At 41.0% G+C, this 16,787-nt stretch overlaps 3 protein-coding genes across 4 annotated transcripts; 2 read left to right on the plus strand and 1 right to left on the minus strand.

Moving 5' to 3' along the window:
- Window positions 1-28: 28 nt before the first annotated feature.
- On the minus strand, window positions 29-7,127 carry plin3 (perilipin 3). The gene is made up of 8 exons (XM_086046943.1): window positions 6,975-7,127; window positions 5,037-5,109; window positions 4,756-4,951; window positions 4,373-4,455; window positions 3,465-3,717; window positions 2,965-3,299; window positions 1,509-1,727; window positions 29-1,419 (listed from the first exon to the last, which is right to left on the minus strand). Exons 2-8 carry the CDS (start codon window positions 5,088-5,090, stop codon window positions 1,294-1,296), a joined length of 1,266 nt encoding a protein of 421 aa, XP_085903069.1. The 5' UTR covers window positions 5,091-5,109; window positions 6,975-7,127; the 3' UTR covers window positions 29-1,293.
- Window positions 7,128-7,731: 604 nt separating this feature from the next.
- LOC147138658 (uncharacterized) lies at window positions 7,732-11,480 on the plus strand. Of its 2 annotated transcripts, XM_086048497.1 has the most exons (4): window positions 7,732-8,184; window positions 8,959-9,168; window positions 9,438-9,842; window positions 10,794-11,480. In XM_086048497.1, exons 1-4 carry the CDS (start codon window positions 7,989-7,991, stop codon window positions 11,102-11,104), a joined length of 1,122 nt encoding a protein of 373 aa, XP_085904623.1. In that variant the 5' UTR covers window positions 7,732-7,988; the 3' UTR covers window positions 11,105-11,480. The 2 variants fall into 2 exon arrangements, with proteins under 2 accessions (XP_085904623.1, XP_085904622.1); XM_086048496.1 differs by having other exon boundaries at window positions 9,438-10,942.
- Window positions 11,481-12,081: 601 nt separating this feature from the next.
- Window positions 12,082-14,047, plus strand: LOC147138659 (uncharacterized). Its single transcript, XM_086047482.1, has 2 exons — window positions 12,082-12,551; window positions 12,698-14,047. The coding sequence occupies exons 1-2, from the start codon at window positions 12,359-12,361 to the stop codon at window positions 13,513-13,515; spliced, it is 1,011 nt and encodes a 336-aa protein (XP_085903608.1). The 5' UTR covers window positions 12,082-12,358; the 3' UTR covers window positions 13,516-14,047.
- Window positions 14,048-16,787: the final 2,740 nt, after the last annotated feature.

A 16,787-nucleotide genomic window follows, 5' to 3' on the forward strand; every position in this document is an offset into this window, starting at 1 on the left:
CCACCGAACACTTCACTACAAAAACATGTAACTCCTTAACCCACATTTATTCACCTCATCTGAAATTTTAAAACAGCATACAAACAAAAGGTTACAAAATGTGCGTATGCCAACTTACAAGGACACTTAAAAACTGAATGGCAGACAATTATGCTTCTAAATAAAGTGCATTGACTTAGACCACAAGTCCATTAGGGTGCATTAAATAAATTCAGTGTATGGCAAACAATAACACCAGTACAATGACAAGTCTCTTGAAATGACCTCCATTTTGTATTCATTGATTGCACATGATTTTGGCATGTCATACACTGCTCTGATAACTACAGTATGTAATGAGTGAAAAAATACTGTACATGGTTTTATTGCCTGCAAGTCCGTTCTTAAAACGAGTCGTGTTGATCATGATATATTTTATTTTCATGGAACATTTTCATGTGTCCACATTGTCATGGGGTTGAAGTTTTCAGTGACATGATCTGTATTTTGATTTTCTTCAAAAGGCTGAAACAGTGGCAAGTTGCGGAGTAAATATTTACACTTACAATCAACAATTTTCACATTATGTGTACATTTCGAAGTTGTCAAGATTAGTATTAGTATTAGTATGCCCATAGTCAGTATGTCATAGTGAAATATCAACTGATATAGAAACCTTTAAGAAATTTGAAAACATTGTTAGTACACCATCAGCTTGCTAACTGATTCATGTTGCTAAGTGAAGGTGCACCATGGGGTCATTAAATTGTAACATTAGCCAAAAATGTCCACCCTGCCAGAAAGCTCAATATATTTTGCAGTTTGCATGTTTATTGCTTGCAATTACCATAATATATTAAAGTGTGAGTGCATGACAATGCATTTCGAACAGTATAGCACCAAATTAATTCAATGAATATTAAATTCAATGGATGTTTTTTTGGTGAAAAGGGAAAGTCTCAAGGCACCTCATGGTGATTTCAACTCATCTAATGCATTACAAAAAATTACGCCGGCATCTTGTGAAATCTGGAGTAACAGGCCCCTTATTCATTTATTTGCTATCCCTCACTACATTTTTTAAGGCATTTAATTTTAAGGGTAATTCTGTAAATTGAGTTTGAAATTATTAAGTTTTAGGATATATTTATAGTTCAAACTATATAGACATTTATAAACATTTGAGGGGGTGTCAATTACTTTTTTTTTTTTTTTTTACTGTTCGCAGTGGGTAGATATCTAATACTATGTAATACAATTATTGAAAATGAAAAAAAAAAATCGAGACTAAAAAGCATTTGAATTTTGCTGGAGTTACTCGGCCAGCTGCGACTCTCCCGCCATCCTCTCTGTGACCATGGGGGCAAAGGGTCCCACCAGCCAGTTGAGTGGTGTGTTGTTGAGTAAGTACTCTGTGACACCATCCAGGGACTGTTGCACCTAGAAAATTGGCGGAAATAACATTAATTTCGTTTAACACATGGCACAAGCCAATCTGTCACAAACAGACGCGGTGGGGAAATTTGTACTTGGGTCAAGTGGTGACGGCTCCTCTCCAGAAGGAGGGGCGTGAGGGCGCTGGTGTCCGACAAAGAGGCTTGCAGCTCGTCGGCCGAGCGTCTTGCTCTGCTCAGCTGCTCCTGCACGGCTCCTGGCAGACCCTGAGCACTCGACACCACGTTGGAGCTTGCCGAACGCAGCTGCTCGCTCAGACCTCGCACCATGGAGAGCACGCGCCACTCCAAACGCTGTGGAAAACAAGAACAGTCAACCCATTTACTGTGGGGATTTTATTGATTAATTCAACAGCAATAAATTGATTCAGTATTAGAAACTAAGGATTGGCCGATTATCGGCATCTGCCTTGTTTTTTTCCATTTTAAGGCCGATAAATTAAATGCTTTATGCGTGCTTGCTGCGGCGTGCTTTTCTCTGTTTGCTTCACGGCTGGCCCTGCCTCCATAGGCAGATTGGCCCGCCAAAAACACCATCTGATTAGTTACTTGTGCAGTGCGTAACAGCCAATCAGCATAAAGCTGCGTGCTTGCTCCCTGCTCGCTCTTTCTCCTGGACCATCTAGGCACATACACGACGGGAGTCTGCGAGTTAGTGCTTCAAGGTAATGCAATAGACTTTGCCGAAATTTTAGTAAATGTCAGTCTACTATAACTCGTAACATTACTATGGGCCCTTCTATGTCATATAAACACAAGGGGCAGTTCTGCTCGCAACAGTAAGCTGCCATGCGGCTCAAGCTAACCGCTCCCCCAATGTCACAACAGTTAATTTGCTTTGTGAATGACATGGCTCCTGAGAGAAGTTGCTGATAATATCGGGAAATAGTGATAAAAGTAAGACATGAGTGAGTGCCAGTGTGTGTGTAAGCCACATAATGAAAAGCTAAACTCAACTTTATTTATAGAGCACTTTAAAACAACCACCGCTCCAAGTGCTGTACATGGTGCAAAAATTGCCGGCAAAGTACTGCATGTGAAAGTCCGGTCTTGGAAACATGCTTATTTTTCTGGCTAGTAGCTGCTTTGAGGATTCACTTTTATGTTTTTGAACTTTAAAACAAAGATGTGTGAAGATAAACATTTCAGTTATAGTGGATTTTTAGAAAACATTTTACTGTAAGGAGATGTTTGTTTTCATTGAGCTATAAGACCTGCAGCTGAGCCCGGCAGCTCCTTGCACTTTTTTGTGAGACTTAAAACGTTTTTTGAGATCTACAAAAGCTTTAAGATCTTGTACATCAATAAAGTTGTTTAATAAACATGGGCTTTAGGCATTTAAACTACGTTGGAGTTTTTATTTTTCCATTTTACTACCCCTTTTCTCTACAAATAAATATCGGTTATTGGCCTCCTTGACTACTAATAATCGGTATCGGCCCTGAAAAAAGCATATCGGTCTATCCTTATTAGAAACACAATTATTTTCACATTCCTTATTCAATAATCAGGTTCTTCTAAAAGCACTGACCTCCGCCTCATTCTGGCTCCCATCAGATTCAGCTTGCCCACTTCCAAGTTGCTTCTGGCTCCACTCAGTCCATCGCTGCTGCAGCTGCTCTATAGCGCCCCCTATTTGATTGCTGCCTGAAGCCATACTGGTACGGGCAGTCTCCAGCAGATCTAGAGTACTGGTCATCTGGGCCACCGCGGCATGTGTGGCATCTCTGGCCCGTCGCGCGCGCAGCAGAGATTGCTGGAGGGCTCGCTCCTGCACTTTGGCAGAGAGGTTGCCCAGGCGGACAAAGTAGCTGGGCTTGGATGAGGAGACGGTACCCTGGTAGGTGGCAGGTTCAGCCACAGCAGCTGAAAAACAACATTTAATGAGATTATGAAGAGTAGCAACACACGATCCGTCTGTCTGTGCCCCAATCGAATTCACTAGCTATGCCAGTATCGTAAGCCGTTCTGAAAATATGTCAAAAATCCATGCCCCTGGTCTTCCACGGACCCGTTCCAATGACTACCCACCCAGCTCCCTCTCGGTGAGTGGCAGGTTCTGCTCCACCCAGTCCTCGGAGCGAGTGAGGGCCAGGCCCATGCCGCTGCTGACCATCTGGCCCACGCTGGTGCCCATCACGGTGTTGATGCCTTCGCTGACAGCCGCCCGGGTCTTCTCCACACCGCCCATCACGACCCCCACCACGGTGTCTTTGGCCCCAACCACGGCATCTTTGGCACCCGTCACCGATTGGCACACCATTCCCAGTGTGTCTGACACCACCTGAAAAAAAGACAGTTGAAAAATAATGTCATGTGTATTTTAAAGTTTAGTTATCAATATGGGGTCGGTGTTTTCCATTATTTATGAGCGGACAATATAGGACCGTATTTGTACAGATTCTATTGACACTTAATTATGCTTACAATGACCTCTGTGTGCTAAAATAAAAGTAAAGCAATGATATGTCCTATTTTGATAGATAGGGGGTTTTCATTTTTCTATAACATATCTACATCACGTATCATGTTCTGATCTCAGGTTTTGGACGGATGTGATACTGGTTTGGCCGGCGTGTGCATGTCTGTTGTTAATCACTACGGTCCAAGGAATGGTCAGGGATTTTTGGAGAATGCTAAGTCGAATGGAAAATTAGAGGGAACATTGCTTGCAGCCTAGAATGTTTTTTTTCTTCCATACAAATATTTACTTCAAATACTGCTTTTACATCCCCACTTGTAAGAACAGAATTGAACGTGTCTTCACTAGTTTGTAACCATAATTTAAAGTCTTACTAAAATCACCAGCCCCTTCATTAGGTACACTTGCATATTATATGACCGCATTAGCCGATGTCATCAGGATCCAACTATAAAAGGGCTCTGTCAAGGACAAAAATGGGTCAAAATGTTGGTGGCAAAATAGCTTTCTGTCTGACCTTCTCCGCTGGCCGCTGAAGAATAGGCAGCTTCTCCTCCATCTTATCCAGCCCTTTCATGGCGTATTCGTTCACTGTTGCCACTGTGAAGAGCACACGGCATAACATTTTGCTTTGCGTGGCACAAAACGTTACAACAATGACGCCAACGACTTGTGGCATTAATGGAACATTCATGACGTGACAGTAAAGGTGTATGAAAAATACTTCTAAAGCTTTTCCACAAATAAAACAGTAAGTACGGTGGTAAGCGAGTGTGCCCTCTCATGCTGACGTTTTACGCTGCTGCCCAAACAACTTCATTGTGCCGTTTATAACCTGGGAACATCCTATGTCGGGATTGTCATGAACTGAAGACCCCTTTTATTTAACTCCAGACCTACGTTGTGGTTCGATAATGTTCAACAGAGGCTTGGATCCCGTAGCGGCAGCTGCTCCAAGTGTTCGGACGCCACTTTCCGCCACATCCATCACTCCCTTCAGCATGGGCACGCTGTCTTTGGTGCTCGTGTAGGCATTGCACACCGCACCACAAGCCGAACTCACCAGTGGCAAGTTGCTGACTCGAGAAACAACATTCTACGGGAGGGGACGAAAAAAACAAAACACTAATACAATGCTCAGAGGCTTTGTAAAATGTGTTTTAGGTAACGGTGAACCTCACCTGTTGCTCCCCGTTAGCTGCAGCTCCAGCCTCAGTCTTCTCGCTGTCTGCCATTGTGACTCTTGAATTCAATCTGACAAGAAAGATTAAGTACATCATACGGAGCAGTTCAGAATCAATAATTACCTAATACCATGCATGTCAACACATAATTAAATCAAATATGTTAGTGAGATCGCCACAGATGTGTTTTGCTAATCAAAGTTTACTGTAACAATCTTTGGTCTGACCAACCAGTCAGAGGATAGAAAAATGCTGATGTCATCGCGAGCCAGCGCACTGGCCCTGTGAGGACAAATGTTACACAAACTGCCCCATTGCTAATATGGTTGAATATACGTCAGCCAGCACTTCCGATTCCAAGGCACATTGGATTGGCAAGGCAACACACAGAGGTTGAAATCTGATTGGTCAAAAAAAAAAAATAAAATAAATAAATAATCCGCCATACATGTATCGGAAGAAGTGCAGCCAAGAGAAATGCAACAAGGAAAATAGAATGAATTATTACACACACACACAGGTCATAAATGTGCCTCTGATGGCCCGACCCACCTATCACTGAAGGTTCTGTTGAGTCAGTAATTTGGTAACAGCATGTTTGCTTGAGATAGTAACACTTCAGCAACTTTATTTGCATTGTCAAAAGTGCATTTGCCTTACTACCCCATAATTGCAACCGCTCACCGTCATTGATGTGGTCAAGGGTGAAATTCTCTGCTGTTGCTGTCATCACCCAGTGCACTCTGACTGCAAAGTGTCATTTTGTTGCAACATCTAGGTTGGGCAACGCGTTTCAACAAGCACTGAGTGATCACGGGTTTTATTACAACTGTGACTCTCTGATAAACTCACTTGAGAGGAATTCTAGAGAAACCCTGATTATGTTCGACGGGAAGGCTATTATATCACTTAAAGAAACAAGAATACTACAGCCACACATAACAAATGAAACCGTATTTGACCCCTTAGATGTCTTTCTGCAGCATTCTTTTGAAATGATGAACTGAAAAGAGAAGCTGTTGTGCTGAAATGACCTTTGATATATTTGGGCCAACTGGCATATCAGCAGGAAACTGTTGAGATACCTGCAGTCGTAAAGTAGTGTCATATTGACAACCAGCATTCTTACAACAACCGTCCCTTATCTTACATAGGGTTTCCCAAACTATATTGAGCCAAGGCTACCATTTTATATTGAAAAAAATATTACAGCAAACAATCAAACTGGGGCTGCAGCTACTAAATATTTTTGGAATTAATTATTCGACTCATTACCCCATAAATGAATAGGATAAAAAATATTGAGCGTTATTGAACGACTAAATGTGCACGTGTGGTGCAAGTATTATTGTTGTCCACTTAGGGTTGTTAAATTGAACACAAAGCTGATAGAATTGCATTTGATGACATCAGGTTTAGAAATATAAATAAACTAGTAAAGTACAGATACCTGAAAAAAAAAAACTCAATCAAAAGTATTGGTACTTTGTTACTTCCCACCACCGTGAACTGTGAAGCATTTTAACTACATAAATACAACAATGTTATATTAGTCCTTTGTGTAGAGATTCGTACGTCAAATAGTCGACCGAAGAGATCGCAGTGTTACCAACGTAGTAGTGACTCGGCAGCTGACTTCTCTTGCACTTTCTGGATGACGAACTTTACCCCAGATGACGAGCTCAGTGCGAGTCAGTACGAGTCAGTACATTTGTCAGATATGTCATTTTCGGGTGGTTTAGCAAAAAACAATTACCGGTAATCACAACTTTTCACACAGTCGAAACATTTAACACAAGTGACATTTCGGTCACGGATCGAGCTAATAAGGGCACGTGACGCCAATTTAGCTAGTTTAGCAAAATTGCTGCTCAAAGTTAAAAGGCCAGTTTCAAAAAGAATAACCGAATTTTCGGATTTAAAATGTGAGTTTACCTGTTGCTCGTGGTCGTGGGTTCCTCTTGTGCTGGTCTGTCCCGACAAGGTGGAGACGTTTGTTTCTGTCTGCGTACAAACTTTCCACTGGACCGCGCATTGACAATTTTAATCCGGGCTGGGAGGCGGAGTAGAGGCAAAAACTGTGAAAGTTTGACCAATCAAATCACAGTGCACCACTGATCAGAATTACGTCATACAAATAGAAAAAGGGGACTACGACCCCGCCCACTTTGGACTTTTGTTCCGCTATCTTGCGATGACGTCAGTTGTGAAAAGTTTCGTTCAAACATTGTTTAATTAAACAGTTTATCATAATACCAATAATAACTGTAGATAATGAAATTCAGCATCATGCTTTTGTAATACTTGGGTTACATATTACATTACATTACAGTAAATATGGATGAATATATATCAACGTAACAATAAATGTTCAACATTCATATATGAAATATTTTTATAATATTACCAAATAGATTTGCACAGTGGGGAGGAACCTGTTGTCAATAATATGTTTATTGTAAATAATATGTTTGGATTGACTTGTCCTTTGAAGTATAAGTCCTTGCTTGAACCTTTTACCTTCTGCTTTTCACTTTCCTGAAAAATAAAAATACATCGTGTTGAAATGATGGTTGGAATGACTATGTTCTTGATGATTTTAGTTCGTATGCCAAGCCTGTGGATGGTGGAGTATGAAATGTGTCCTACAGGTGGCGGTAATGCTCCCAAAAGCTTTTTCCAATCTCCAACTCCAACTCAAGAAGTAGAAGGAGCACCGCAGTTTTTTACTGGCAGTTTGCGGAGAAGGTCGCTTCAACGAAAGAACTCTATTGTTTTTATTGACCTTTTGCTTCTGTCAACACACGTCTTTGGTTCTATAGTAAAAGACTTTCACATTTTTAAAAATAAACTAATCAAAGTGGACTTTGAAGACGTTAGCGTGGTTTGCTAGCTGCAAACAGACAGAGGCGCTAGCTTAGCAGCGACCTAACGTCATCGTGTGAAAAAATGTGTAAAGTCCGAATTCTGAGAACGTTGGTGAAGCAGCGACTAAACGTGGCCGTCGAAGAGATATTTGAACTGTTTGAAAGGACGATAGCAGAGTTTGAGGAGGAACTTTGTCGTGGCAAACAGGAGAAGGAGCGACGACAAGGCGAAATTCTGGATGTTGTTCCCAAAGCTCAGGTTCCAACGCAAGAAGCAGGTTTGTATAGTTTTTTCCCCCACAGTACTTCTTGTTGCAATTTTTAACAAACCAGCATGGAAACAACATAAAAAAAGAGAATTCAGGTCGAGCGACCCCTAAAACGCACTGTACGAATCACTGAATTTACAACTTGAATCCCAATATTTGTTCCATTAAATTGTGTCCATCTATTCCCAGCAGTGTATTGTCTTCATTCCGTAGCGTTTTCCTTGGATATACTGATTTTAGTATGTGGATGTATTTGTATTTTTTTGGTCCTGTCAGATTTCAGCCTCAATGTGTTATCATGTCAATCTCTAATCTGCCCAGTGGAGTGTTGGCATTTTCCTCTAATTGGTTAGTCAGAAAAAACTTGGTACAGCAAACCTCGACTAGCAAATCACACCTGTCGTGAGCTGCTTACATTTAAAGGGTGAGTTTGCAATTTTAGGAAAAAAAGACGTTATCATATGGTAAAATTACCTGTACGCTCTGACAGTAGCACAGTAGCAACTCAAATTTTGTCTTACAACACAAAGCAAAAAATTAGATCCAATGACGGTTCAAATTTTCAGAAGAACCGCTGTTATTATGGTCTCTTAAACGCAACTCCCTATCTCTTGGAAGTTGAAGGCTCTTCTTCTGACTCTTCATTTGGTCTTTTCACCTTTCCAAAAAAGCTCTCCAAGCTTCTTTCTGACTGACATTCAATACTATATTTTTTGCTCATACTCACCTTGCAGTTTAACTTTGTACACTGACACACTGCTGTGTTTTCCATGTGTGGTGCAGACGTGCAGCAGGTGTTGGTGGAGAGTCAGGAGGAAGAAGAGGTTCCCTCTGAGCAGCAGACGGAGCCATCACAGCCCTCCTACACTAAGGAGGAAGCGGACGTGTGGAGCCACCGGGATGGGGAGCAGCTTCAAGGGTTGGAGGAGGAGGAGGCCATTGTCAACATGTTGCCATGGACCGGGGTACACGTGAAGAGTGAAGATGAAGAAGGTTAGTCGTCAGAGCTTGATCACACTCCAACGAAGGAGAAGCTCAGGCAACACTACGGAGATCTCCACTCACAACCAAACAAATTTGATCTGCTGTCAGATATCGGCCTGATACTGATACCTGGCATCGATACTCGCCCCACCCTAGTGATCTCATTTGAAACGGAGAATTTCCTTTTAAGCCATTGTAATTTACGGATGTTGTATTTTACAGAAAACATAATCAGTTTAATTGTACATTGTGTATTTTGATGTCCTCGTTTCATTCAGACGTGCAGCAGGTGCTGGTGGATTGTGAGGAAGAGCGGGAGTGCAGTTCCAGTGTGAGGCAAGAACCAAAGCAGCCCCACGTTAAAGAAGAGCACATGTGGAGCAGTCAGGATGGGGTGCCGCTTCAAGGACTGGAAGAGGCTGATGTGATCACGCTCACACTGACTAGTGTCCATGTGAAGAGTGAAGGGCATGAAGGTCAGCCGTCACAGCTTCATCACAGTCCAAGAGACAAGTTCAGTCAAGACATGACAACAGAAGCTGATGGGGGACACCGCGACAATCTCCACTCACAACCAGGCAACTTTGCTTCACTATCCGATACGAACATGAGGCCCCACTCTAGTGACACAGATCACAGCGACGACACCAGAGAACCTTTGGAGACTCGCGAGCTGGCTAAAGGTGATACGATACATCACACTGACATCAAACACAGCGGAGAGAAACCGTTTCCTTGCTCGGTTTGCGATAAAAGATTCACCTCCAAGAGTTGTATGAGCAGACACATGCTAATACACACAGGAGACAAAGCATTTTCCTGTTCAGTTTGTGACAAAAGATTCTGCGATAGGTTTGACATGAAAAAACACATGAGAAGACACACAGAGGAGAAACCCTTTTCTTGTTCCGTTTGCTCTAAAGGTTTCCATTTTAGGTTTGAATTGAAAATGCACATGAGCACACACACAGGTGAGAAACCCTTCACGTGTCCGGTGTGTGCCAAAGGTTTAACTCGCAGATCGTATCTCATCCAACACATGAGAACGCACTCAGATGAGAAACCTTTTACCTGTCCAGTTTGCGCCAAAGGTTTAACGCGCAGGCCCTACCTGATACAACACATGAGAACGCACATTGGGGAGAAGCCTTCCACCTCCATCCAGCTCCTCGAGTCAGCTCATGACAACAGAAGCTGACGGAGAATTTTTTAAATGCTCTGAATGCAGCAAAATCTTTGCCAGGAAAGGAAATCTGAAGGAACACATGTTGAGGCACAGTGGGGAGAAACCTTTTGCTTGTACACTTTGTGAAGATTCGCCGCCAAGCGTTGTTTGAGTAGACACCTGGCAATGCACACAGGCGAGAAAACGTTTTCCTGTTTAATTTGTGCGAAATGATTTTACGTCGAAGTGTGATGTGAAAAAACACATGAGCACACACGCGGCAGGATGACAGGGTGGACATGATTCATGACGGTAAAAGACATGCAAACAGTTTAGGTCACATATATTTCAACAGCTGATATATACATATATATTTTTTTTTTAATGCGATATTGGTTTTAGTAAGCCTAGTTTCCCAGGACCACCAATTAAAGAGTATAAGGGAACATATTGAATTGTCTTTTTCAAGGAATTTCATCAAAAGGAGCTGAGATAGCAAGGAGATACCGTGAACGTCGTGATGCTGACCCGGACAGAAGACAAAAGTATCTTGAGAAAGAAAGGGACAAATGGAAAAAACAAAGAGAGACTGGAAAGAAGAAGAGCGTCCACGAACTCAGTGAGATCGAAAAGTGGGCCATAAGAAAGAAATGGAGAGAGGCCAAAAGTCAAGCCAGAGCCAGAAACAGGGCCAGTGCTTCGGTACAATCGGAGACACCACCCAGCTCCCCTGCAGCTGCGAGTTTCCCTGAAAATCATTCTGAGCCCTTCAGGTGTTAGGTCATTTGAAGTCGAGCTGACAAGATTAGTTTTATTTCACTGAGAATTATCCACTCTGTTATGTCCCCAAATGATCACATATTGATGAATAACTTGCTAAAATCGTAGAAAAAAAACAACCTTACAGAAACGTTGTTTTTCACGCCATGATGGTAAGAGGAAAGCATTCGATGGCGTTCAAGAGAAAACTGAAGAGAAAAAACGCAATACTTGAGGCAAAGTGCTTTGTAGAGTTCGTTTTTCAAATTGTTGCCCTACTGATATTTAGTTATTTATGATTGTATTGTTATTTTAAATATTGTCAATGCTTTTCTTTACAGCACCTTATGTCGCAGATCTGGTACTATGAAATTAAACAAATTATTCTCACAAAGTAGCATCATCTTGTGTGGTTCCTTTATGAACAAATGAGGGCCAAATATTGTTTGATAGTTTGACCAGACATATAGAGAAATGAATAGATTTCCACAATTTCATTATCACAAATGTATTTCTTGGAAAGTGACTAAATGAAAGTGGCTTTCTAATATGTACATTTTTTTAAAATAACTATGTACAATGTATTTATTTACGCTTGTTTGAAATTGTCCTTGAGAGGATGCACGGACACATTTTCCCGTTTGCGTGTACACCGTCTGCTTGCAGTTAATTCATTAAAAGATCCAGAGTTTGACCAATATACTTTTGCAACAGCATAGCATCTGTTTTACACAATAAACATGAAGTTCATTGGAAAGTTGTTGTAGCTGTATTAGTGGTAGAAGAAGTAGTAGTGCTTGTATGAGCGGCAGTTGTAATAGTGGTGGTAGTAATAGATGGATACTTTATTTATCCACAAGGGAAATTCACCTTTTTATCTAACAATTTTTTTGACAGTCAATTTAGCGACCAATCCATGTATACCAGTAGGGGGCGGTATTGCAACTAAAACGTTATTTGTCAAACACCATTGAAAAACATCAACAGAAGAAGAAGAAAAATGCGGAAGTAGCCACTGGTCACTGAGCGAGAGAGCACGCCCGAGTTGAAGCTAATCGATCCTTTTTTTCCCTCGTTACTTTTGTCCTTCCCGCACCATAAACGTCTAAGGTGTTACACAAGACAAAACTGTCGCGGCGTTGAGCTTCAACTCGTCGAAGCGAAGTAGTTTACAGGCGTTCACGTTAGCTTAGCTTGCTAGCGTCAAACGACATACAAAAGACGTTCAAATTGGCAACACGTTACGAAGCAGAGAACCAGATCGATCGTGTCAAAATGTGTAAAGTCACTATATTGAGAGAATTAATGAAGCAGCGACTAAACCTCGCCGTAGAGGAAATTTATCAACTTTTCGAAAGAACCATAATGGAGTACGAGGAGGAACTTAGTCGAACAAAGGAGGAGAAAGAGCGACAAGGCCAACTGCTGGGCGCCGTTTTAAAGTCCCATGGTGCCGTACAGCAGGCAGGTTGGTGGACTTGTTTCTATTCCTATATAACACGCTTGTACTTGCATACATACTCAGACACACACACACACGTATATATATATAACTTGTTTTTGTCTACCGAAACACATGCTGTTGATTAATGATGCTGTCCTTGTGTGGTGTAGACATGCAGCAGGTGTTGTTGAAGAGTCAAGAAGAGGAGCAAGTTGCAGAGCACCCCGTCATTAAAAAGGAAGAGGAGGATGTGTGGAACAATCAAGATGGGGAGCAGCCTCAATGGCCAGAAGTGGCAGAAGAGGAGGAGGAGGCTGACATCAGGTTCATGTTGCCCGACAAACCTCCCAATGAGCAACGGCGCTCAGACCCAGACGGTACATTCGCTCCACTGTCAGATATAGAAGACGACTGCGATTACGAAAGAGAGGAATCTTTCCGTTGCTCGTTTTGTCATAAAATATTCTCCTCCAAGGGAAATATGAAGAGACACATGAAATCACACCAACAAACACAGAAGGCTTTTAACTGCTCTGTTTGTACGGAAAGTTTCCCGACTAGAGGGCTGCTCCGATCACACAGAAGACGACACAATGTCAACAACTCCGACAACCAGAAGTTTGACTGCTCCGAATGCGGGAAAACATTTGCAAAGCTTGCCCGTTTAAACAGACACATGGCAAAACACACCGGAGAGAAACCGTTCGTGTGCTCGTTTTGCGATAAGAAATTCACTTGGCATTATGCTCTGAAAAGACATATGAGGTCACACTCGAGCAGGGAACACTTTTCGTGTCCGGTGTGTGCTAAAGGGTTTACGACCAAGTGGTACATCGCAGTGCACATGAGAACGCACACCGGCGAGAAACCATTCCAGTGCAACGTGTGTCAGAAACAGTTTCATTTTAAGAATGGGTTTAAGAAACACACTTGTGTTGTGGACAACCAAAACGTAGCCAATGAAGACGAAAGAAGGCTGGCAAACTAACTTTGAAATATTTTGTCTAATTGAGGTGAAAAATGAAGGTTTTTTTGTTTTTGTATTAACATTCTTTATTGTAATTGTATTTTTCTTCTTCTATACAGTTTCAATAGAAATGTCTTCTAATGTAGCCTTTATTGAGTTCAAATAAAGAGTTTCACAACATTTTTTTGCACTTTTAAAAACTATCTTAATGGCACTTATCGGATGGGAATACTTGTATAAACAACTTTACTACTGCTTTAGCTTGGGTTAGTGATGGTGTTGAGACCTGCGTACAAATTTAGGTTACATTGGACAAAAGGTACAAAAATAGATGAAAAATTGACAAAAATCTGAAAAAATGTGGGCAAAAAATGGTCCATTTGACACTAATAGAACAAATTTGGACAATAAATGACAAAAATGCTGTGAAAAACTATGGTAATGCTATCAAGAAACATTGCTTAAGAAATGCATTTGGTAAATAGGTGTGATGTATGTTACAGTAATGAATATATTTTTCACATTCAAAAATAAACAGTTATTACTATTGTATGAAATGTATTTTACTTAGGATTATGAGTAAAACAAATGATTTTGGGGGTATGTTTTCAGAAATATGTAAAAAAAAAAATCTATCAGTTTATGTATTTTAAATTCATCAAAAGTTTAAAGCTATCAAGAAAACGAACAGTGCAGTTTAAATATACAGTATACTGATATATAGATGTTATGTAAATAAAACGTGATGAGTTTCACAATTTAAAAATACAATTTATTTACATATATTAATTAAATATTTAAAATGTATCAATTAATATTTTTTATTTCCTGTTGATATACTTTAATTAGTAGACCATTAGTAAAACATTTTTTTTTGCATTTTTTTCCTGTCTAGCATGATAAACAGGTTTTAAAAAATACATTTTGAGTGCAATACTATCAATAAACACATACTGCAGCCTGAATCATACATTGAATATATATGCATATTAAATGAATATTTTCACATGAAAATAGTACACCTTCATATATATTTAATATTTTTTCATTACGTTTCATTATGTTTCCCTTGAGGGATTTTAATGACAAACAAAAATGCGTTCTTTGAACAAAAGCAACACAAATGACAATACCTTTTTACATTTTTTCATATCAATGCAGCTTATTAAAGGGACACTTGGGTGAGCTTAACATTGGTACTTTATATAATAGGTTTGCATGTAAAAATGACATCAGTACTAAAGTGGCCCCCGCCTCCCCTAAAGACTCTGTAGTGATTTAAGGTCTTTTTTTGTGATTAGATTTACGACAAATTGCACCGTCCCCTTTTGGGGCGTGGCTTATGTTATGTTTTCGGTCTCAGCGGTCTATGTCACGGGAGGGAGCCAAGCGTGGTAATATTGCTTGCTTTGTCAGTTCTGTTGTCTAAAAGGGTGACCGATGGCCACCAAAATGCAAATGCACATTACTACTCTTGTCCACTTCAACCTGTGAAAGTATAAAAGTGTTCTACACAATAGTTTGGATTTATTGACAAAAAACGCAATCTCATCATGATCACCTCCACAAAATCAAAAATGCCGTGGCGATTGCTCCTCCACTTACATAAGCTGAAGCGGACAAGAGCATCAATGCGCACACGAACCCCGAGTGGTTATAATTCGGACATTTAGGGTTGCTAAACTCGTGTCAGCTCTCAGGAGAGAGACGGCGGCTTGCAGCAGTAGCAGGCAGATTGGAGCTTTACGCCCCCCTCTTCCCTCCCTGGCTAAAGGTAGGATAATAGGACAGCTAATAGCAACAACTAGCTACAGGTCGTTAAAACAAAAGGTCTTAGCACAACAACATTAGCTCCTTACGCTGCGTCCACCCTTTATGTGGCGGAGTTGCCTCCCAAGCAGTCGCGTGCATTGTCCGACACCGCTTGCAGCCACCAGAGAGTGAGGTAAGCCCTCATCGAACAAGCGTCAATGTTTGGTGAACAAAAAGTTCCAGCGGCTCCACAACCGAGTGTGGCCGCATTGGAACGTACCTTTTCGTCTGTTTACGTTCCAAATTGGACGGCGTGTTCTAGGTCGAAAAACTGGGGCCATTCCTCATCCAAATAAATGTACACGTCTACTCATTTCCACTTCAGTCTCTGTAAATATCCTGACTGGTGTTTAATGTCTCGCCCACCGTGATCAGCAAAGAAGCAGTGTGCGCTCGTCGCAGCTTAAATCTATGTAGCTCTGCTCGCTTCCACATTTCCTTATTCTCATATAAATCAGCCACGGAGAGGTTAATCCTTTTGATATGTTGAAGTGGGCATTAGTAGAGATGTCCACATAAATTTTGGTGCCAATTGATCACCGTTTTGGACGTTATAAGCAATGAAAGTACAATGATTTCCAATGGAGAATTTGGAATCGGTTCCTCCCGTGACACTGGCCGATCAAGGATAGAACGGTAGGGGGCGCGGACATTGGCCTGATTAACGAGAGGCGTTATTCATGGAGTCACTTATTTCCTAATTTCTCCAAAATTAATGGATAAAATCGAAAATGGCAACTCTTTTAATTTTCCTGATCAAAAAATATAGAAAATGAACTTGTTAGTGAAAACATGGCCATCCCGGCCCCACCGTCCCTTTAAAAATGAATGCATTGTAGAACCACGTTAACAATGCAATGGCGGTAGACAACCATAGGAGGGCAGTGTTTACCCACTCAATAAACTTAGACACGACACACGTGACGTCACGTAATACACGGTCCTGAAGCAGATCTGACTTAGTATTGAACACTGTAATGTATAACAAACATCCCTATAGGGAAAATACATGGAATGTTAAAGTATATTCGATGTGACATTAATTGCTTTCATTTGATGTACTGTACACGATATTTTTCCAATTTCAAAACAATGGTTCCCATGGGAAATAATGTGAATTAAATTATTTCAACCCATCACCATCATAAAGTTTGATTGAATTTACAAGCAATGCTTTGAGGAACAATTTGACATCCTTAACTGTCAATCATCAGCAATACACTCGATCTTCAACAGTATTAAGATGTGCTCTATCAATGTAAAGTCAGCACAAATAGATGCTGATATCTCCCCCTTCCCCCTTTCATGTAAACAATGTTTTCATGAGTCAGCATTCCAAGCATTCTTTGGTTTGACACATTTAATAGACACCTGACCTCGGCAGTGTGTGCGACTAAAACCTTAAAACAGGAAGTGGCAGCATATATTCCCTGAAGGCTCTCATCTGTCCTCACTTAACTCGGCTTGACTTGATCCTGTTG

This window comes from Filicampus tigris, chromosome 12 (genome assembly GCF_054856515.1).
Source record: "Filicampus tigris isolate MCC_2025a chromosome 12, RoL_Ftig_1.0, whole genome shotgun sequence".
NCBI lineage: Eukaryota > Metazoa > Chordata > Actinopteri > Syngnathiformes > Syngnathidae > Filicampus > Filicampus tigris.

Excerpts from the sequence above, each read along its gene's own strand:
- plin3 (XM_086046943.1), bottom strand. The coding sequence starts at position 5,090 with ATGGCAGACAGCGAGAAGACTGAGGCTGGAGCTGCAGCTAACGGGGAG. Across the intron at positions 1,728-2,964 it reads GGAGCCAGAATGAGGCGGAG|CGTTTGGAGTGGCGCGTGCT; the intron begins GTCAGTGCTTTT and ends TGTTTTCCACAG. Across the intron at positions 1,420-1,508 it reads GCCGTCACCACTTGACCCAA|GTGCAACAGTCCCTGGATGG; the intron begins GTACAAATTTCC and ends CCAATTTTCTAG.
- LOC147138658 (XM_086048496.1), top strand. The coding sequence starts at position 7,989 with ATGTGTAAAGTCCGAATTCTGAGAACGTTGGTGAAGCAGCGACTAAAC. Across the intron at positions 8,185-8,958 it reads GGTTCCAACGCAAGAAGCAG|ACGTGCAGCAGGTGTTGGTG; the intron begins GTTTGTATAGTT and ends TGTGTGGTGCAG. Across the intron at positions 9,169-9,437 it reads GAAGAGTGAAGATGAAGAAG|ACGTGCAGCAGGTGCTGGTG; the intron begins GTTAGTCGTCAG and ends CGTTTCATTCAG.
- LOC147138659 (XM_086047482.1), top strand. The coding sequence starts at position 12,359 with ATGTGTAAAGTCACTATATTGAGAGAATTAATGAAGCAGCGACTAAAC. Across the intron at positions 12,552-12,697 it reads TGGTGCCGTACAGCAGGCAG|ACATGCAGCAGGTGTTGTTG; the intron begins GTTGGTGGACTT and ends TGTGTGGTGTAG.